Below are 23,181 nucleotides of genomic sequence, written 5' to 3'. Positions count from 1 at the left end.
ATAGAAAAGAAAAATGATAATTACTGTAAAGGTACTCGGAGCAACCGTCGAACCCCTCCTCGTCTTCCTCGCACTTTTCGGCGGCCGTCTCCTGGTCGCTGAGCGTCGTCGCGAAGATGCAGGCGCCGTGCTCCACCAGGAACTTCACCATTGCCAGGTTGTTGCACGATGCCGCACAGTGCAGTGGTGTCCTAAATTACAACAATATTATACATCAAATTTGAATTCATTTTGTCAATCAAACAATTACAATTATGTACAAACAAGTAGTAAATATGTTTGGTTGATTCGCCATTTTAACTTGAAAATGGCATTAGTAGCCGAAACATGTCGTGACGAAATAATTTAAAAGGGTACTCAGATTTATATTTTCATTCAAGTAGTAACATAGAGAAACAATAGTTAATGTTTAACAATAGTTGAACATAGAGAAACAATACGGTATGCTATTGTATTGTTTCTCTATGGTAGTAAAATACTACAGTAAACTTACTCACACATAAAATATGAGTATCTTCAAGACTGTTAAATTTGGAATGATTAATAATAATCCACATACTAAATAATGAAAGTAAAAATGATGAATAACGAAAGTTCAGCTCCTACCGTAATTATCATTCAATCAGTTTGGCTCTTTATTAGGAGAAGGGATTGGATACTATGATTAAAGATAATTTAATGTGAACTGTATGAAGTCAGCAATTTTTGTATAATACAATAACTCTCCGTCAAAACAATTTGTCACAAATATTGAATTTAGAATGATACATAATAATAAAAGTAAAAATAATAGCAGATGGAAATTGATGTTATTAATGTTCAGTTTCCTTATTAGGCTATCATTCTGTTTTAATTAATTGAAACACTTTATTAGAAAAAATTGGATACTTTCATTGAAGGAAATTCAATGTAAGCAATTTCTGATTCAAAGTCACCCATTTTTGTGAAACACAAGAATTCTCTGTCATGAACCATTGCAAAGACAGAAATATATTTACACAAACACAAGATAAGATGCCAATATTATTTATAAATGAATGAATAGACAAATTAATAAATGCAAGAAAAGAAAGAAATAGAAATATACTAAATCAAGAACAGAGGCACAAGAAAGGGGGAGGATTGAAGGGTTAAGTTTTTAGTTTCTTCAACTTTGTAACTTATTAATGAGTAATGACAATTGTCTCAACATATTGTATGTTTTATGACAATAAACGATGATTTGATTTGATTTATCCATGTACTAGGAAAACCTTCAATCCCTGAGAGGGCAAAACAGGTATCAAGAAAAGTGGATTACAGGTAGGTATGAAAGGATGCAATGAAGGAAGGTGATGATGGGATGGGACTAAATATATAAGTGGAATACGTGAAGAGTGACAGTAATAAAGTATGAAGTATTTTTGGGAGAAGCAGAGTAAAGTTACTTCTTCAGCACACACAGAAGCTATCAGTCAATTGCATAGAGTAAATTCTGATAAATACTTCTTAGTGAATTTTGCCATATAATACATTTGATTGAAAAATATTGTAAAAGTTTGAAAGGAATTATTCCCATTGTGATGGTATTTCTTGTATATCAATTTTATTACTATTCCTGTATTTCTTGATAGTTCTTTTCATGCAATAAACAATATTCGAATTAAAACTTTTATTTCAAATAACTACATGTATATGTTGTGTGTATGAGAAAAAATAATATGGATCTAGAAAATAAATAAAATCAATCAGATCTGAATGCGGAGCATCCATCCCTATATCTGACTAAGAAGTGAAAAATAGGAGGAAGTATTGTGACATAAATTGTTTTGTTTTCCTCTTTTAAAGTTGTAATCAATTACACATACCAATCCTTCAGTGTCTCTCCCTCCATATTACATAGGCCATTTGGTGAACATATAAATTTATCTTATATTTATCTATTACACATATAATTAAATTAATTCAATCGAAGTATTTGTTATATTCATGGATGATAATAATTATACAGTACTCATATCAGACTACACAACAAGCTCATACCAAAAACTGCCCCTTTTCAAATTTATACTACAGAAGTGAAATATATGAAATTGATGGAATGTGCATCACTGACCATCCATCACTATCTCAGTTCAAGAAGTACTTGTTGTAGGCCTATTCATTACCTACTATAATTTTGAATTCAGAGAAAATTGATAAAATGTGCCACACTGACCATTCATGCCTATCTCTGTTCAAGATGTATTAATGACCTATAATAATTTTGATGTAGAGAAAATTGATGGAATGAGCAACAGTAACCATCAATCCCTATCTCTGTTCAAGATATACTTGTATTCATGAACGATAATGATTTTGATTCAGAGAAAATTGGCGGGATGTGTGCATCACTGAACATCCATCCCTACTAACTCAGTTCAAGAAGTACTTGTTGCATTCATGATCTGCACTAATTTTGATTCCGAGAAAATTGATAGAATGTGCAACACTGACCATCTCTGAACACTTCATTCTCTCTGTTCAAGAGGTACTTGTTGGATAATAATTTCGATTCAGATAAAGAAACATGAAATTGAAGGAATGTGTGCAACACTTAGCAATCATTATTGTTTGTAAGCAGTATCAAAATAAGAGTAGTATTAAGGAATGCTATAATTTCATGTCTTCAAGAAAAATTCAATTCAGTTCCAGTTAAACTGATTGATTTTCATTTCTTGTGTTTCAACTTTCTCTAACTCTTGAGTAAGCTTCAGACATGACTTTTCTTCTTCAAGTTCTGACACTAAAATGACGACTTTCAAGCTATATTTTTTGAAAAATATAAAATATTTTCTCACTGCCTGGAGCATGCTTCGAATAACATTGGATTCATTAACTAATAATAGTAATTTAATTTATTCATTTAATTAATAATAATAATAATTTTGATTTAGAGAAAATCGGAGGAATGTGTGCATGACTGACCATCCATCACTATCCTGTGCGTTGACATCGCACCCGAAGCGCACGAGGAAGCGAACAATGTCGAGATGGCCGGCGCAGATGGCGTTGTGCAGAGCGGTGATGCCTTCATCGTTGGCAGCACTGGGATCCCTCACCTGACCGGCTGTCCTCACCACCAACTCCAGTTCACCCTCGAGTGAGGCGTCCAGCAGGAGTGCCAACGGGTCAAACGACACTCGACGAGACTGCTTGCTACCTCCACCGCCACCGGCTCCACCCTTCAGGTTGCCCTTCTTTGCTCGACGCTGTGCTGGGCCTATCAGATCGCTGCCTCCTGAAATTCAAACAAAATTCATTCATTTGCCATAAAAATTTGGTGAGTTACAAGTTGATGTTGATCAAATAAAATATTATTATTGACAAATTAATATAAATTAAATTCAAACAAATATTGATACCTCAGAGTGCTACAACTAAAAACCAGTAATTTTTTAGGAGAGAGCGAAAAATAATACTTTTCAATGTTTGTTTCCATTACGAACTGCTTGTTAATAATCACTTTTGAACAATTAAATTAGGACATAGCAGTAAAATATTTATAAATAAAATCTATTAGCTTTGTGACAACACATTTCACTGGCTGGCATAGCTCGAATTGATAGATAGCGAGCGACTATCACAAGCGACTACTGTACCACTATCGATAAGATAAGGTGCCGGCCAGCTATTATTTCAACTTAATCAGCTTTAAGAAAATAACGATCTTCTCTTTCAATATTCTTTTATATTGTAAATGTGAATCTTTTTATGAAATTATATTTTTAATAATTATTGTATCTTCTCTCGGAAAGGTGTTCTTTGAAGCTCCCTTATGATCCATGATTTTATTTAGTTTTGTGGAGTTTTTTGTTTCTGTCCTTTGCAATTGAGGGTGCTTACCCCTCACCTCCATAACTTTGGGGAAGCCCACAGCTTCTACTCACATTTGTGGAGCGCAGAAATAATGTTTAATAGTATGGTATAGTATTGAGTATAGTATACACTATAGTTTGGCAATAGTAGACTATGGCAATGAAGTATATGTATACTTTTGACACCCATTCCAATAGAATAAGTACCGTATCCTATAAAACATAATAAGGACAGCCATTGAAGACCAAATCCCAGTAAGTTTTGATCCAAATATGGTATTGGATTCATATTTAAGGTAGGCTATCCAGTAGGGCAATGGGATTTACAGGGACACTTTTAATACCCATTTCAATAAAATATGTATTCCACAGAAGCCTGCATTCAGAATAGCATTTTAAGACGAAATCTCATCAAGTTTTAAAAAACCCTGTGTATTTCTCGATTCCTATTGTATTGTTATTATTTTTTATTGTACTGTATTGTATTGATTCCATGAATAAATAGATGTGTTTAATCTTGTTCGATTTTGGCGCACAAATTACACTGTCAGACATCAGCTTCTGCCGTCTGAATTTCAAAAGTTGGCTTGATTTCCAGTTTCAGTTTAAAATAATTTCTGTCCATTGAGTTGAGGCTTACAACTTTGAAGAAGGTAGGCCATCTATGTTGAGCATCACTTCACTAATATAAACAAGAGCAGAGAGCACCTTACTTTGAATACAAGTTGGACAATTTTTTCTACTTATTTTATAGACTTGCTGCTTCCCTTACATTATAGTTGTATTTTTGGCAATGAATTGTATGTTTAATTGAAGACAAGTGACTACTAGTGCCTCATAGTCAATAATAATCTCATCAAAGTACCTCAAGGGACAAGATGAAAACAATGGTGTTACTTTGAGATTGAGAGCTATTTTTACTCTCAAAATAGAGTACTTATACGTAGTACGAATATGAGTACATATTCCCTCTATAGTGGAAATAGAGGGATTCCAGTACAGTATGGCTATTCAAAGAATCGAGAGAAATGCGTTGTATTAAGTTTTAATAAATAAGGGATTTAGTTTAAAATCATTGTATTTCAATTAGGCATACATAAATTTAATGCGGTTGTATTATTTAAGGAGTGGCTTCTTGAGACCAACTCCACTAACATTTATTCAAGAGCTTGAAAATCATATCTGGCTGGTTCTGAACCCACCTTCAATTCAATAGGTTGTATAAATTCATCTCTCATCATTACCATCCCATCACTCACGCACATTTATTTATTTATTCAACGACAAATAAAACAAGTTTTATATAAAAAAATGTACTCATGTGGGGGACATTCTCAGTGAAAAAAAAAATAAATGGAGTAAATTTTAGAAAATAGCTAGTACCTCATTTGCTGTAATTGAACAATGGATAGAAATAAAAATCTCAGAACCCTTTTTTGAATTATTTTATCACAACATGTTTTGATAAGTTACACAAAAAAGGGTTCTGAGATTTTTATTTCTATTTATATTACAAGTAGCCCTAAACAGAAAAAATTGAACAATGAAGTATTAGAATACTTTATCAAAAAATGGAATAATATTTGAATAGGCTACTACTACTAACTTGTACCAACCTGTTTCTTTACTCCCACTGATACTATTGATGTTGTTGTTATTGTTATTGCTATTGTTGTTGTTATTGTTCAGATTGTTCCTTGTCTCAATCTCGTTGGTCTCCACTTTGTCCGAGCTGAGTCGATTGTTATCGTCGAGGTTGCAATTTTCGTCGATCGGTCGATTGGAGGTAGTAGGCGATCCGCCGCTGTCACCGTACGTGATTTCCGGTTCACTACTTCCGGTTCCGGCTGGAAGCAGATCGGCGGGCGGTGCTTCCGTTTCAGGGAACAGGAAGGCGGGTGGCATCTCTATTCGTCTACTGGTCGAGAACTGGACATTGGATGCTGGCGACTCACTAGACTCACTAGTACTGTAGGTGGGGGACACATCTTGCGCACCTAACCTAACATTGTTCGCGTTACTAGCACTGTTCACCACATCGTGTCCTTCCAGTCTACTACTGGCACTGTCTGCGAAGCCACTGCCAACCCGCGATCTGGGGTCGTTTGTGAAAGGTTGCTGTTGTTTGATGATCGCCAAAGGCCTGGATGGCTTGATTGGTTCTGTCCTCCTCACAGGTGTGTCATCTACTGGTGGCTCTGTGGTGGGGGGAGGGGGTGGAATCGATGAGTCCGACGGCTCAGGTTGATATGTTGAGTTGGACGACTTGGTCACCAGGTACTCTTGTGCACTAGTCATGGCGCCTCTGCAATCACAAAATAGAAACATCATTATAAGTCAGGAAGATTAATTAGAAGAAAAATAGCACATGGCTATCTCATTATTTTATCTGCCAATGTTATTACATTAGTGTCATTTGCATTGTAAATAAATAAATTTCATTCAAACAAAATAGTATGTTCTAAGACAAGATACTTTCAATTTCCAGAAATGAAACACGAACATTGACGTTCAACTGTTATAATTTTCAACATTCAAGTGAACCGTATGTCAATTATTATCTGACATGGAGCTCCTGATTAGAAGGCACTGAGTGAAAATCATTCATTATTCACTTATTCAACTCTCTGAAGCCTATATTGATATTTTCTAGTCTCACAACATTTGTTCATAGAATAGCTGATTGAATAGTAGAAATTATTAGATTGAATTATATAGATTGATAGTATATCAAATGATATTCATAAAATTGCAGTTAAATTGAAATGAATACCTATAGTGAGGTCCACGTTACAATGGTAGTATTTCATTATCAAATCAAATAATTTTTCATTGACCAAAAAACAAAGCGTTAAAAAGCATTACCTTTTGGTGTTACAATCCTTGTCTATCATACAACAAAGCAGATAGCGCTTTCCTTTTCTAGCTCCACAATGTTGCCAGATCGTTTATTTGAATGTTGAAACAAGTTATTATTGATTAAAAAAAAATTCAATCTCAATTATGAAAATTTATAATTAAATCATTGAGAAATATATATTCTTGACGAATAAGATAATATAAATATATAATATAGTAAAACCTTCGGGTTTGGCAGGACCCTCAATTATTTGAACTGTTAATCACAGTTTGCTGCTGAAGAAATTAGAAGCCATGGGAATTAGAGGAGTTCCTCTAGCATGGTTTAGATCATACCTCTGTGACCGGCGTCAAAAAGTCAAAGTTGAAGAACATCTCAGTTCAGAGGAAACGATGAAGTTTGGGATTCCCCAAGGAACAGTTCTTGGGCCAATTCTGTATTTGGCATATGCAAATGAGATATGTTCAATTAAGATAAGAGGAAGAGTAATAGCTTTTGCTGATGATACGTGTATACTATTTGAAGGAAACACCTGGGAGGAAGTTTTTAATCTGGCACAGGAAGAATTGATGAAAGTCGATAAATGGTTAAGAGAAATTTGCTTACAGTAAATGCAACAAAAACGAAATTTTTAGCCTTTTCTCTGACAGAACGGACGAGACCACCGGATTCTTCAATAATCCTGCATCACTGTGGAAGCACCAAAACCCGTGTGATTGCCCTTCAATTCAACAAGTCAATGAAATAAAATATTTAGGAACAATAGTGGACAACAAATTCAAATGGGACAAGCACATTAATCTATCAATTACCCGGATCAGGAAGCTTCTCTACAAATTCTATCAACTCCGTAAAATCCTCAACTATGAGACATTAAAAACTGTTTATTTTTCTTTAGTGCAATCAATTTTAAGATACGTCATAATTATCTGGGGAGCTACTAATTTTATACATGTTGAACCTCTCTATAAACTTCAAAAACGAATACTAAAAATAATAGGCTTCAAGGAGAATCAATTCCCCACGAACATTCTTTTCAAGGACAGTAAAGTACTGAGTGTAAGACAACTCTACATCCAGGCTATCATCACGCGAATGAGGAGAAACAAAGAACACATAAGACTGGCAGATCATAACCATCAAACAAGGCAGAGAAACACGCATTCAATAGTACCAAGGATGAACACTACATTTGGGCAAAGAAACTACATATATTTGGGACCAAAAATTTACAATTCAATACCAAGTTACATTAGGGCAGAATTCAATAGACACAGGTTCAAGAAAAGTTTATTTTCCTGGTTGGTTGATATTGGGGTGGAAAATTGTGAAAATTTAGTTAGACTGTAAATATTGAAACTATTTATTCTTCATTCTTCTCTTTACTGTTTTTCATTTTTCTAAAATAACCTTTCTTATTATTATCCTTAGTAGAATATTAATATTTATCTACTAATTTCATAATTTTGTTTGTATTATAATTTTTACTAATTTTATTATAAAAAACTTTAATCTATATCAGTGAATGAATTTGTAAATAGTAATTATAACACGCAATAAGCAACTACTACTTATACCCCAACACATATAATTTATAGTGGGGTGTATATTTATTCATTGTTGAAAAACCGCTGATTTATGTAGTTACATTACAATACTATATTGTCAATATTCTAATGTTCCATTCAATCTTCATTGTAATTAATAAGTTTTCATAATATGTGAAATGTGTTGCATAATTAGCTGTTGTACTGTAATTTATTGTAGATTCGTGTATAGACCAGAATGTATTGTGACTTACTTGAATAAATAAATTTGAATTTGAATTTTAAAATAGTGAGGTTCACCTTATAATGGCAGTTAATTTCATAAGCATTGGTGTTACTATCATCTCTATTATAGAATAAGGCAGATAGCAGATTAATCTATGATTTTCTAGCTCCACAACGTTGTCAGATCGTTTATTGGAATGTAGAAATAAGTTATCATTGATTAACAAAATATTCAATTTCAATTATAAAAATGTATTATTAAATTATTGAGAAATATATATTCTTGACGAATAAGATATAAATATCGGGGCACCGAGCTTTGCTCGTTACCGTATTTATTTATTAATAAACAGAGCACAACTCTTCAAAATGATTGAGGAAGGACAAACAGGCACAGCCCAAAACTGTTTCTTCCCCGAATTTTGATTTATACACTATAAATGGTCCAAAAAGTAGGTTATGTTTCATACACTTGAATTCAGGTCCAATTTTCAGTCAAAATATTTAAAACAGAAAAGTTCTAATTTAGATTGTTTACAAACCAAATTGAATAACAAAATAACACTCACTTATCACTTAAAACTGTAAAATAATGATTAACTTTGAATATTATGATATACTCTAATTTAGAGTGATAAACCATGTCATGTCAACAAATCAGATTATTTTGATAGAGTCTATTAAAATTTCTAGATAATATTTCTCGCGAGATACGGTAAGCTGTTTGAATGATTACACAGCTGATCTCCCACACAGGCACACGCATCTTCTGTTATCGACAGACGACGAAATCTGTTCTTCCAAGGATGAATTATCCTTTTAATGTCCTTCAGAGAGTTTTTCCAGGGATGAGACCTAGTGCAATCAAATCTGTTTATTATAAACCTACTATGTTCTGAATTTCGTAAGAATCGTTAGAGCCGTTTTCGAGATCCGGTGAAATACAAACATATAAACATCTATAAACATCCAAACATCTAAACATATAAACAGAAATTGCTCGTTTAATAGTATAGGATTGATTATTATTATCAGATATGCCGGTATCTGCTATCCTCTTTAGAAGGCAGAGAATCGGCAACGGTGAGCTTCTATATGTCTACTGCCATTATAACATGGCTCTCACTATACGTACGGTACAATAATATTGAATGTTTAGGAACCGCTTAATTCATAATTATAATCGTTAGTATTTTTAACTAGGTACTGCATAGGTCTACATGTTTCAATTGCACGATTGAGAAATTGAGTAGTTTTTAAAAGCTATGTATTGTATCATTGGAAATTAAGATATGAAAATAGGCCTAAATGTTTCAATAATATAGCACTATTGAGAGCTTTTCAAAAGCTATTTATAATTGAAAATTAAAAATGAAAATCATATTGAAATGTAACTTGCCTAGCAGATATGGAGACAGCCCCCCTTAACACGTTGAGAGCCGAGTCAACTGCGTCGGCCGAGATGTCAACAGACGGTCTGAGACCGACCGGCCTCTTCGCCTCCTGTGGGCCATCCTGGTCGACCTGGCCTGGAGGGTCCGTCGACCAGTGCACCATCTGCCTGGGGGGCGGCGGAGGCGTCGACTTGGCTCCCGCCTGGGGCGCCAACGGTTTGGGTGGCAGCGCCGGTTTCAGGCTGCCTGTCGATGACTCCTGTCCCGAGTCCTGAGAGTCGCTCTTCTGATCCCTCAGAATACCCTGCAATCATCAGATAAAAATTAAATCATACATAAAAATGCCTCACAATTGAAAAAAACAACGTTTTATTATACACTTTTTCAATACTTATAGTTTTACTCATGTCAAATCCATATTTATCAAATTTACTAACAAAGCTGCATTTTCGTGTTGAAACCAACATGTGTTTTATGCTGTAAATATGTTGGTTTCACGAAACTGCATTTCTGTTAATACTGAAAAATTCAATAAATGTGGGCTCGTGGGTTCAAAAATAAAACTGTGTTTTTTCAATTATGGGGAAGTTCCACAACATCAATGCATATTCAACAAAGTGAACAATTTGCATACACAAAATCATATGAATATTACATAGATACACTTTCAATACACTGACACATAAAAATCTGATATCAATATCCCTCAGAATAAAGTTTGAAATCATCAGAATCTGAAATATTATGAATTAATATTAATTATGGATTAATATTAATTATAAATTAATATTAATTATAAATTAATATTAATTATAAATTAATATTCAGAAACTGAATATTGTTATAAATATTATAAATTATATATGCCTCAGAATCGTTAGATCACATAATATACGCTATAAATATATTTTAGAATTTCCAGGGAGATGATAATAGAATATTGATATGCTCATAGCCATTAGAATCCTATATAAAAATATCACTTGGAAACCATGGAATAATCAGAATCCGATACTAATATGAGACAACATATTTTTTATGTAGGTAGTATAAATTAATATTCTTTGGAATAAATACTCCGTAATCATTGAAATGGGATATAAAAGAAATCAAGGAGCTCCTTGAAATTGTCCGTGTGGAATATAACGCATAATACCCTAAAATCATCAAAATTCTACCTACATAAATAGATGTGATAAGTATATCTTAGTCTTCAAAGGAACACATCTCATTAAATGGAAAATACTAAGAAATTGTCAATTTCTTAGGACAATTTCTTATTCTTTTTCATTTAAAATGAATAATTGCCACAATATCACTTCTCAACTACACAAAAAGTGAACACATCTCAGTTATATCAATTGAAATTAATATACGACATATCTGTAATATGAAGTTATTGATTCCATACATTAACTATTGTTTCATCTGGGAGCATTATTTAGGGTTTCTCTGTATGTTCTCACATTCTCAATAATAAAAAGATAATTTTAAGAAAAATATACGTACGGTAGTATTCCTATCACTTGATATGGATGTGATAGATATTACACTAGGATACAACTAGTTGGCTAACTCAGTACCTATCTAATAGATCCATCTAAACCCATTGTTAATGGTCCATTGAACCAAATGGATTTTCAGCTCAATCAAGGATTGAATATTTAATGCTGCTTGATTGCTGTTACACCCAGGGGAATATCATATTGATAGTTAAACTTGAATGATTAATCAACCACCTTAGAATATGACTATCACATTGCACATAATGAATCCTGCAGACAGCTTGCTGTCAATGGTAATGACCATATCTTAATAAAACTTTATAAAATTCAGCACGTTTCAATGAGGCACCTCAAAATTTAATTTCTATTAGATTTCTTGATAGCTATAAATTTAGTACTGGACTTTTACATATAACTACAATAATATGTGAATACTTGAAGGTGAAAAGCTTCTGGATCATTCACACAATTTTTCTATATTTCTTTTATAGGGTGATCATTATAACACACATCTAACTCACATAGTTACATTCACAGTCATAATGTCATAATGCCAGCATGCTCAAGCTAATATAATATGTGCAACATGCTCCGGCTATCTACACAAGATCAAGAAGATATCTACAAGAAGATACGAGAATTCTAGAAATTTTAAAATAATGTTATTCAGAAGATTACTGCACTTATATTGTAGGTTGTCCTCTCAATATAAATTCCGGAGATAAAACATTTCTGATAAGTTACCTATATGTTAATGAAATCCTTTAAGCAATGCACCATGGAACAGAGTGGGCTACTGTATTCTAAGCATTCGAAAGATATAAATTCCTTCAATTCTTCATCTCAATTGCATTATGAAATCTTTTATTGTACACTTGAGAATGGCATAATAAGGAATGACTGGCTTTAAAAATAGCTTTTTGTCTTTAAAAATAAATATTAAGAAAGTGAAAAGGCTATTTTCTTTTGTTGAGGAGCCTCTCTTACACATAGCTTATTTGTTTCAATTATATTTGTAAATGATAAATGAGGTATTTCAAGAAGAGATGTCTATTACATAGATACTTTGTTGTCTGTTTCATTGAAATCTTCTTCTGTTTGCATCTAGATCTTGTTTAGTAGTATAATGTGAGCTAATTTGAGACCTGTATTATTATTATTCCAGTTACATGATTTTTATTTTATTGTAATCATATTTCTCATGATTGAGACCAGGTGTAACTCATTATCCTATAGGTAGGTGCATAGCATAATGAATTACCTGAGGAGTAGAGCTAAGTGTTTGAGGCTGGACAGGCTGGATCTTAGTCGACGATGTTTGGTAGATTTGCGATGGCAAGTCTTGAGGAGCATGCGCAGTGCCACTTGCCTGCTGAGCTTGTTTAGTGGACGATGATTGACTTTGACTTAGGTGCGCTTGTACAGTCGTGGGGGCTACGCTGCTTATTGGTTTCTGTTAAAAAAATATTCATTCAATTTTATTCAATCATACATTAACTGTTTTATAGAAGTTTTCTAATACAGTCTAGAGGCTACGTTTTCTGTTAAACATTAATTCAATTTAATTTGATCAGACATTAACTCTGATAGAAGTTCTCAAACATAGTCGTGGGGTTACACTGCTTATTGGTTTCTGTTAGAAAACATTATTTTAATCCAATTTAAATTAATGAGACATTGACCAGTACTAGAATTCCTCAGTATCAGTATCCAACTTCTACTAGTAACTTAGAAAAATAGATAAGATCTTTTCATATACAGGCATAAGTAGGTACTCTAAGTCCAAAGAGGTGATAAAGAAGCTACGGTACGACAAACAACTACTTTCGTAGTTTCATGTTTCCGGTTTACAATTATTTGTGAAATATTTACAATAATTATTTATTAACAATTTATTGACTGATGTTAAACCAGAAAACTATTCCCAACTATCTGTTTAATTGATTGCCTTTAAAGATGGTGGAGTTAGGAATCAACCCTAATTGCAAATTGTTGAGATTTTTTATAGATGTGGAAAAAACTCCTCTGTTAAAAGTAGTAAGTTATTGTACCAATAGGTGACAGAAACGTATATAAGCGTATGGAGTAAACCGTATAGAATTGAAATTGAAATAAAAGAGGTTTGTGACTAGGTGAGGTTATTTTACATCCTATCCATTGATTTTCAAGATCATCCCAAGAATAAATCAGTTCAAAAACTACGATGAAACTTATTCGGAAACTGTCCTGTAATACAGACTAATTAATTAAGCCAACTGAACTACCAATTGGATCGCTCAACATTATTAACCGTAGGTAGTAAGTACAGTGATTCGAAAATCATGACTAATGAACACATAAAAGCACTCACTTAATTAAATCCTCAAACTAATCTAATTATTGTACACAACAGAGATCAGACATGAACTAACATCAGTATACCCTCCCTGACTCTGACATTTACAATATGTAGGACAATATGTCATCATGTCCTATAGAACATGTTCATGTTTGAGCAAATTTTTAAGAGGTAGGAAAACAGTTTAATACATTCTATTCTGATACCTTATGAAAAACATATTTTTAAACGATAGGCTACAGCTGCCAAAATACCATATCATTGTTCTCTTCTCTCAGAAACGTTTCATATTCCTTCATAAATGAAGCAATTTTACAAACAAAATTGATTGAATCTTATTCCAGTGCGACTCTTATGCATAGCGAATTAAAAAACTAGATTAAGAAGATTCTCCAGAATTAAAAGTTTGAAATTTCTTCATTTTTTGTTGTGAAATAATTATGCAAGTCATTCTTTGCAAGCACTATAGAAAAAGGGAAGATTGTTATAAGCAAAATACAATTATGAAATGCATCACATATTTTTGGAAGCGCGCTAATTTCTAATCATTAGGCTATATATCTGGCTTCTCATTCACTGAGTATAGCAGTTTCAACTTATTGTTCCGATATATAGATATAATAAGTACTTATACTCTTATTAGTATAAGTTATGGTAATGTTAGTGTTAATCAATATTAAGTAAGCAGTAATAAGTCTATTAATGAATAATATCAATGAACTATTACTGATATTAATGAATATGAGATTTTTTTGTTTTCTTGAGCATGGTGCCCCTTCATAAGTTTAATATTCTATCGAAAATCAAGAGACCGCCTTAGCTTGTGAGATAGGATTATGCTGGAGTATTCAAATCTATCTTACTAGAATTAAAAATGTAACACTTTCAATAAATTCAAATATTTGTGGAAATGAAACATATATTCTAATTATTGTTAATTTATGTTAGGCATGATAGGAGATATTGCAGTTCCTAACAAATAAGCATGCAATCAAATACGATTTGTAACAAGAAAAGTAATATGAAATGAAGGCATGCTCCACCATGACGATACCAAGCATAGTCAGGTTAAAGATAGTCTAAAGGAAAGTGAGATTGATGGACTCAAGCATTTAAAAATCTAAAATACAGATTTACTGCATGGTCATGACATTAAGAGCATGAATTGAGAAAAGTTATGGTAGTGGAAAAGAAAGTTATGGAAAGTTTCGAAGAAAGATTCTCACCTGAAATTCAAGAGTCAAAGGCGTTGGTGGCAAGGCAAACACCGTTTTAGTAGCAGTGATAGTTGAAGAATTACAAGAGTTAGATGAAGAAGTTAGTAAAGTAGAAGTAAGGTTAGTAGATGAGTCTTCATGACAGAGTTTAGAAGAAGCTGCTGAAGGGCAAGTAGTGATAGATGTAGAAGATGGCATTTCAGATACCTCCACCGCACAAGCAATTACTGTCTGCACAGAGAGAAAATAGGCTATGTTTATTGAGAATAGATTGAAAATAATCAAATAATGACAAAAGAGTCATGATTGAGAATCAAAAAGCTGCGAGGCTTGAATATTCAATTATTTAGATATCAATTAATATAATATTACAGAAGTATTAATAATATAAATTAGAATCAAACCACATCGTTTCCAATTCTCATGTAGATATGGAGCATCCCCTAAATATTTTATATCCTCCTGATTTTTTTTAAATTAAATAATATTTTTTTCAATGTATATTTTATTTCTTTCCTGAAGATTGAAGGTCATACAAAATTGGGGAATCAAATCTTGTTCAAATTTGAATGATTTAAAACTCCAAAAAATTAAGGTATTGAGACATTTCTTTGAAGTTTGGTATAAATTGAATTATCTTGAATGTTTTTTTGAAGAATGAGTCAACGAAATATGAAATTCAAAAACTCTTTCCATGTATGAACGAATGAACCTTAGATATGGGTATTGAGAGCTCACTTGAATAACTTTTCACGATAAAACATTTATGTTTATGTACATTATATTAGCAACCAATGTTCAATTTGAAACATATACCTAGATTCAATTTTCAATCATTTCTCGTCTAAAAACACATATTCAGGATTATTCCGTCAAAAAATTTGGTAGCTTTTCAATATAGGCTATAGGCATAATTAAACTTTTGTATTAGACTGAACAGTATATATAAATCTGAGATCCTACAAATTATATTGATTTTCATAGCCCAAAATGAAAACTTCTTTATTATTCCAATGAGGCTTACATTATTATTCATCGAATCCCGTGATATATTCTATTTCTTTTTTAGCAGGAGGGCTATGAAAATCGTGAATGTCTAATACTTCTTACATACAGTAGTATCATGTTTCACAAAAAATCTATATATTCATAACAATTTTCAAATTAAATTTGAAAATCATGTGTCTCACATACACATCCACAGAAAAGCTATATTTTCATATCAAATTATTGTATTTTTCATAACTTTTAATGTTCAACGACGCTTGATTTTGATTATTTTTCAAACCCCCTGCCCTCTGCCCAAATTATTAAACACTCAATTACCAAACTTATGATAAGAGTGACGATCACTTTGTACAACAATGTTAATGTAAGTAATGGCTAATCGATGGTGATTTGTGGTACCTAGCCATTAGTTGGAATGCAATACAATGATGAATCGAATGGTTTGATGCTGACCTGATGAGCACTGTTGGATCCTGTGCTGCTATTGGTGGCCAACGATGAGGTAGACGATGTTGTGGACGAAGCCCCGCCCACCGGTTGACCCCGGCTCAGCAGTGAGCTTGCTGTCGTCGATCCGTACACTCTGCTGCAAAATATTCACAATTCAGCACATTATCAATCAGACGACATGGAAATTCATCCATTTTATTTGTAGAGTCATACCATCTCTATTCAATCATTTAGAGCTTCACAACTTTTAAGATCTTCAAGATAAAGAGTGGAAAAATCACATTTCTAATTACACATCATAAGATCAATAGGAGAGAACAACATGCTCACCCTCTCAGATTTTGTCCCAGGATTACGTCCTAAGGACTCCAATTATGGATTATAAACAAGTCAGGTCAATAATTTTACATAGAATACATAATTCAACACTAAGTAAATCAAACCTGGTCTTGGTTTGAAAGGAACTCTTGTTCACTATAAAATACTTTGTCAACTAAATATGTTTTCAAATGTTTTTTTGAAGATCCTTAAATCATCATTACTTTTGCTATTTGAATTTCATGGAGTAACTGTCATCAATCCATCTAAGTTTCAATTTTTATCTTCTTCTAAAACAAATGAGTGATGCTATATCAACTTAATCAACATAGATTCAAAGCTACACTAGGTATAACTTGTTTATAGTTTAGTTTAGCTCCATGATAAATTTACCACATTTATATCTATTCATGTCAATGAATTTCTGAAATAAGAAATTAATTTCTCTTCTCAACCGATGTACTATATATGAGTTGGAAATATAAGAACAGTAGAGCAGAACGTAAAGGAGATGTGTCTTTTCTTACAATAAATCGACTATAAACAATATCCTACACACTTACGATGTACTAAAACTATGTAATAATAATAATAATTGATCCTATACTTTTGATAGAAATATATGTTCTCTACCCTGGATTCACCTCTAGTAGGTCAGCCAGAACTATTAGCTGAGAATCCCAGATGAAGACTTTTTGGCCCAGAGTAAATTGAGCATCTTCTTCGACAAACCATCATATATTGAGTTAATGATATAAAACAATCTTGATTTGATATATTATGATTGTTGTTGTTGTGGATGTATTCGTTTGTATATTTGTATTTTATCTTGTGTGTGTAAATGATCGAATAAATTAAAATTAAATTGAATTGGAATCATGTTATTTGTTACTATCAATTCAATTATCGATGAAGATTTGAACTGACCTAGCCGCTAAACTAGCAGGCGGATGAACGAAGGAGGGTGATGGCGAATCGGATGTAGTGGAGGGTGACTTGACCTGGGTGGCCAAGCCCCGGTTCACACCACCCGGCGAAACAGGTGTGCTGTGCGCTATACTCATCAGCTGTTGCTGGCCCTTATTCTCCATGCCTGCGTCGGCCACATTCTCCCCGCCTTCCGCCGAGGACCTCGGCAACTGCTGTTTCGCCGACACATAGTTCACACCGAACTTAGTATTATAAGGCAGCGTCTGGTATTTGGGATCCGATTTACTCGCTCCAAACTCCGGCAACACATCTTCACATTTTTCCACTTTCTTATCATCCAAGAAATTATTACCGGCCGTAGTACAACTGTTTTTCCTCGCCGCCAACATCTTAGCCTCGACAAACTCGTCGTGACCGTTGTAGTCGGTTTCGAGGCGCCGGTTCTGTGATGTAGGGTAGGGCGGTGGTCGGGGGTGGTCGAGGGGCTTGCCCCCAGCGGGCAGTGGGGCAGGCACATGATGGTAGGGCTCCACAGCAGCTATGTTGCCCCTCATCGCACTCTGCTGATAGAGTGACTGCTGCTGCTGTTGGTGCTGCTGGATTGTTGTCGCTGATAGTGAGCTTCTGAAACAACATTCAAAATGTTACCTTTCCATTTCCAAAGTTTTACATTTCTGAATCAATCACAAACTTTGGTTAAATCACAATAAATCTATTGCAAAACAATATATTTTTACAATAATAAAATAATAGAAGCTACTTGATATTGTCAAATCCACTAGTTTATTAAAACAATTTGAGACCTTTCCTGTCCGGGTCAAGTTTATCCAGTAATAAATTCTCAAGTTCAATTGATTAAAACTTTATCCAGAAAAACTAAACTGAAGATTGAGGCAATCAGTTTTGTTGTACATTGTGTCAGTGAATTGGTTCTATGATTATGATTAATTAGTCGTCGGTACGCTTTTTTCGTATGTTGAATAAATTGGAATTTGAGTTTTGATTAGTTATATCTAACAATATTGTTCTTAGGACTATACTGCAGTAACAATGTAACGATGAGATGCTGCTCGATATCTCTACTTTGTCTAATGAGAAGTTTTCAATTTCATTTTCTTAATAATAAAAGACATACCTATTATTGTCGATCAAAACTTTTTTTCCATAAAATGATATTTTTTAATTCAGAGAGGACTAGATAGTGTACAATTATTGGATCATTCTTGGGATTATATTTCTAAATTATTCATCAATTATCAGTACAGCGATTCTATATTTTCTACAAGACTGATGAAATTAATAATGTTCAATCAAAAAATGTATTTTCTATTAACACAACACAACAGTCATCCTATATAAATTATCAGTCAACATAATAATCAGTAATAGTCACCATATTTGTTTATTTTTCGTATAGTTTAAGATCATGTATTGTTAATCTTATTTCAGGCTGATTTATTTCAAACTGTATTTAATTTTTTTTTAATGAGGGCAATAATTGGGGTCTTTCCTAGTGTCCTAATATTATAAATAAATATATATTACACAAAATTCAAGAAAAATTCTTGTGATTCGAATAAAAATTCATCTTTTGAGCCGAAAATTTCATACTATTCCTTCACGTCACTTGTACTTGGATTCTTTTTCACAACGATGAGCTGAATAGAGATTATATTGTTTCATTGGAGTACAGTTTTATGTTGATTTGATTTGATTAAGAATCGAATAGCAGTTAGGCTAACCTGAGATGTTGCTGGTGGTTGTTAGCAGCTGCAGCCGCATTGATCTGACTGGCCAGCTGCTGATTGAGCAGTCGTTTGCGATGCAGCCGGTCCTGCAGCTCAGCGATGCGTTTGTCTATGGAGGCGACCTCCTCCTGTCGCTGACTCAGCGCTTCCCGCTGCTGACTCAGCCGCGCCGTTTGCTGAACAAATACACACCAAATCTATTTTTAGAAAACTGTCGCAGTGGCTAGTCGGCTACCTGACATCGATCTAGATTCTGACATAATTTTTTAAGTGATCTTATGAGGCTCACCCGCTCACTCACATAGCTGTCTTGTGTATCAGACAGTTTAGTGCTACAGGACCCATATTTTAGTGATCTAGGACAATATTTATTCATATTAACTGTTATACAGTATCAGTTTTACAAGAATAAATCTCTGATTATAAAGAAAAAGGTTACACTTTTTCAAAATCGTTTTCTTTATTACCGGTGCATACTTCTAATATTGTTTTTTTTATGATCAATCTTTATTGTCTTGAGTATTCATAAGTATTTTTTTCATATATTTCAAACATTTCTACAGAGGCTACTGATGGTTTTATGAAGTGGGTTGTATTCTATTACAATCAACTAAAACTGTTCAATTAGCCTACATTTAAAAGACCAAATTGCCCAAATTTCAAAAAATATAGCATATTCAATTAAATTAAATTTATTCACAACCCACAAAAATACAATGAGAATATACAATTAAACAATTACAATAGCAGTAAAAATGAAAATAACACAATAACTATTTTTTTTATTATTTAATTTTTATAGCATTTATAAGAGTTGGGCAATCATAACTAACAAGCTTCACGCATTACACTTATGCTTGATTTTTCAAATGTTAAACCAACCAAATGATTTTGTATCATAACTACTTTTTCAATTCAATTATTCATTTTACGTTGAATATGTAAGTGAGAATATTAAATTCTCAATAGCCATACATAACAAACAATACCTATAACATACTACATTATTAATAGCCTATACTACATAGTATGTAGAGAAGTACCAAATTTACTTTTGTATCAAGCAAATTTTTCAAAGTACTAGGTACAAATACAATAATTTATTTCAAGTGTTTTATTTCGTATTTCTTGGCTGGCCAGTAATGGTAGAACATGCATGATACATTATTTTGTCAAACATTGCTGTGTCATCACAGCGAAAAGCTTAGACAATATTTTTTGGAGTTAGGTTTTTTATCTCCGATTTTGTTGTTGTTTATTTCTTCATCTCTGCTCTATTTGAAGTTAAATTATTTTTCTTTCATTATAATTTGTAATTTTCCAGTGGGTTATGCGTTGTTATTTGTTGTTTATTCTATTTTAGAAGCCACTCGCTGATGACAAAACATGCATAATTAGCATGTGTGTGTGTGTGTGTGTGTGTGTGTGTGTGTGTGTGCATGATAAACATGCATGTACATGCATGGTCTACCGTTAGTGGCCAGTCTTAGAGAATGTGAATTTCATTAATGTAATTTTCATCCATTATTCTCAGCTCATGAAGACTATTTCAAACAAACCTGTTCATTGAGCTTGTTGCGGTACATGAGTTCACGTCGCAGCTTCTCTAGTTCGATGGCGGCAGCCGTCTGCTGCACTGCAGCCGACTGCAGCTGCGGCTCACCCCCCTTGCCTCCCCCCTTGCCAGCCCCCCTACCCCCCTGGCCACCCCGCCGCAGCTCCTCCAGCTGAGTGGTCAGCTCCTCCACTTTGGCAACCGCCAGCGACAGCTCTTTCTCCTTTTCATTGAATAGCGCTCGAATCGAGTCCAGGTCCGAAGCTAAAACAAACAGAAATTCATTCATTAAGAGTCCAGGTCCTAAGTTGAAACAAACAGAAATTCATTCATTAAGAGTCAGGTCCTAAGCTAAAGCAAACAGAAATTAATTCATTAAGAGTCCAGGTCCTAACTTGAAACAAACAGAAATTCATTCATTAAGAGTCAGGTCCTAAGCTAAAGCAAACACAAATTCATTTATTGCCTCAGAAAATGATACAAAAAACAATACATAATATAAAATGATTCACTTTAAAATTGAAAGATGCAAAGAATAATATTTATAATTATTAATAATCAAATGGAGAGTGAATAAAATGTAGTGTACACTACACTAATGACATTAGGTGAAAAAGGGGAGATTTCAATAAGCGACTCTTTCTTCAAGAAAATTCATTTCTATTCTTAAAATAATTTATCATAAATATCAAGTGAAAAGGTTGCCATTCACTGTAGCCTACTATCAGTGATTTTAAAAGAATATAACATCTGCTAAATGTCCTCCATTAGAAACTATGATCCAAATCAAATCAAATAATCTTTATTCACACAAGAAAAAAAATACAGCAGCAGAGACATATATTCTCGAGCTTCCCATTACATTTTGAAATTGGAAAAGGTTGTCATTTATTGTACAAAAATAGATTTTTCTAAATATAACATCTGCTAAATGTCCTACATAGGAATCTATGCAATTCTCAAGTTTTCCATCATATTTGAAGCATATTGACCAGTATTCCATTAAATTCATACCGAACTCGTTGTTTTTGAGCTGGGATGTGGGATGGTTCTTATGCCAGATTTCAGGATCGATCAGTGTTACTTTTTGATCCACAAACAACATTTTATTTATTTTATTTATTCAATCATTCAGAATTATTCAACTTACAGAAAAGTACCACAGGCTAACTTACGCCCAAAACGGATCCAATTGTAATTTTTACAAAAGTCCAAATGTAGCTAGAGGACCATTGCAACATTACAAGAGGAACCAACGGTTGACGTAATTCTTTGGTTCTTGTTCAAGCCGAGTAGTAATTTTGGTGGAAATTTGAGATTTCAAATGTACAAATAAAAACGAGACTATGCTGACTCGAGTAGTAATAGACTGAATATTCATAGACACAGAAATCCACTTCTCTCGGGGAATTAAGAAATTCAGCCGTTAAAATCTTAAACACAGCACAATAAAAAAACTAAAGAGTTGCATCGACCTGAGAAGCCGCCAGCCACAGAAAAGCGCGCTTTCCCAAGAGCGGGCGCGCGCGATAATTACGCACAGAGCTTTTCCAGCCAGCTTTCCACGGCCGGAAAATTAGCTTTAGGAAAATCCTTTTACGCGGCACCCTCTTCAGTAGTCCTGCACTCTTTCTCCAGTTTTTCTCTCTCTTTCAAACAAGCAGACCTCATGAATATTCTGCCGGCCTCATTATTATACCTACTTGCTCTCTTTTTTACAGACCCAGTCCAAACGAGAGGAAACCCTTTTGAGAGCTTCCTATCGACAAGATTAAAGTAACGCCGCTAGGCTGATTTGCCAGGATCACAGACTGCTGCTGTAATGCACACCACTCTCTATCTCTGTTCTTTCCCTTCTCCAGCAATCCCTAACCTTCTCCTTCACTTACAGCCAAATTAAAATCTCAAGTACTGTGAATTGAATCGCACTCTGTTGGAATTAAGATACTGCACTGCTCAAACGACCTGCTGTCGTCAATGTAGTCACTGAATGTGATACTTCTCATCCCAAGTACCCAACTTAATGTAGTAAAAATACAAATTCAAAGTGGATATTGCAACCAGGACAGATTCGATAGTGTTTTTCTTTTAGAGGGAGCGATTGCGAATGATCAAACTATTTAATTATACAAGAATAAACTGTAGTTTAACGATAAAGAACAAACTGAAGCATTTAATGAATTGAGCATAACTAATAATGAGAAATACCGTAGTAGACTAGAGATAGTATCTAAAATGGAATTGATAGTG

The 23,181-nt window shown here is 33.6% G+C and overlaps 1 protein-coding gene across 10 annotated transcripts in view; it reads right to left on the bottom strand.

The window, feature by feature from the left end:
• Positions 1-23,181, bottom strand: part of LOC111057853 (apoptosis-stimulating of p53 protein 1) — a 376,427-nt gene that overhangs the window by 9,260 nt on the left and 343,986 nt on the right. For 7 of the 10 annotated variants that reach the window (XM_039437713.1, XM_039437710.1, XM_039437719.1 and 4 more), the window contains 10 exons: positions 20,936-21,195; positions 19,371-19,552; positions 17,626-18,252; positions 16,384-16,516; positions 14,932-15,153; positions 12,629-12,820; positions 9,868-10,166; positions 5,453-6,141; positions 2,947-3,259; positions 25-191 (listed from right to left, as the gene is read on the bottom strand). In XM_039437713.1, coding sequence (XP_039293647.1) covers positions 25-191; positions 2,947-3,259; positions 5,453-6,141; positions 9,868-10,166; positions 12,629-12,820; positions 14,932-15,153; positions 16,384-16,516; positions 17,626-18,252; positions 19,371-19,552; positions 20,936-21,195 — 3,084 coding nt within the window. The remainder of the gene's footprint in view (positions 1-24; positions 192-2,946; positions 3,260-5,452; positions 6,142-9,867; positions 10,167-12,628; positions 12,821-14,931; positions 15,154-16,383; positions 16,517-17,625; positions 18,253-19,370; positions 19,553-20,935; positions 21,196-23,181) is intronic. The other 3 variants (XM_039437712.1, XM_039437711.1, XM_039437716.1) reach the window with 3 other exon arrangements.

The sequence above is a fragment of the Nilaparvata lugens genome, chromosome 11, assembly GCF_014356525.2.
Source record: "Nilaparvata lugens isolate BPH chromosome 11, ASM1435652v1, whole genome shotgun sequence".
NCBI lineage: Eukaryota > Metazoa > Arthropoda > Insecta > Hemiptera > Delphacidae > Nilaparvata > Nilaparvata lugens.
The sequence above is the reverse complement of the archived record's forward strand: the minus strand, read 5'-3'. Positions and strand labels throughout refer to the sequence as shown.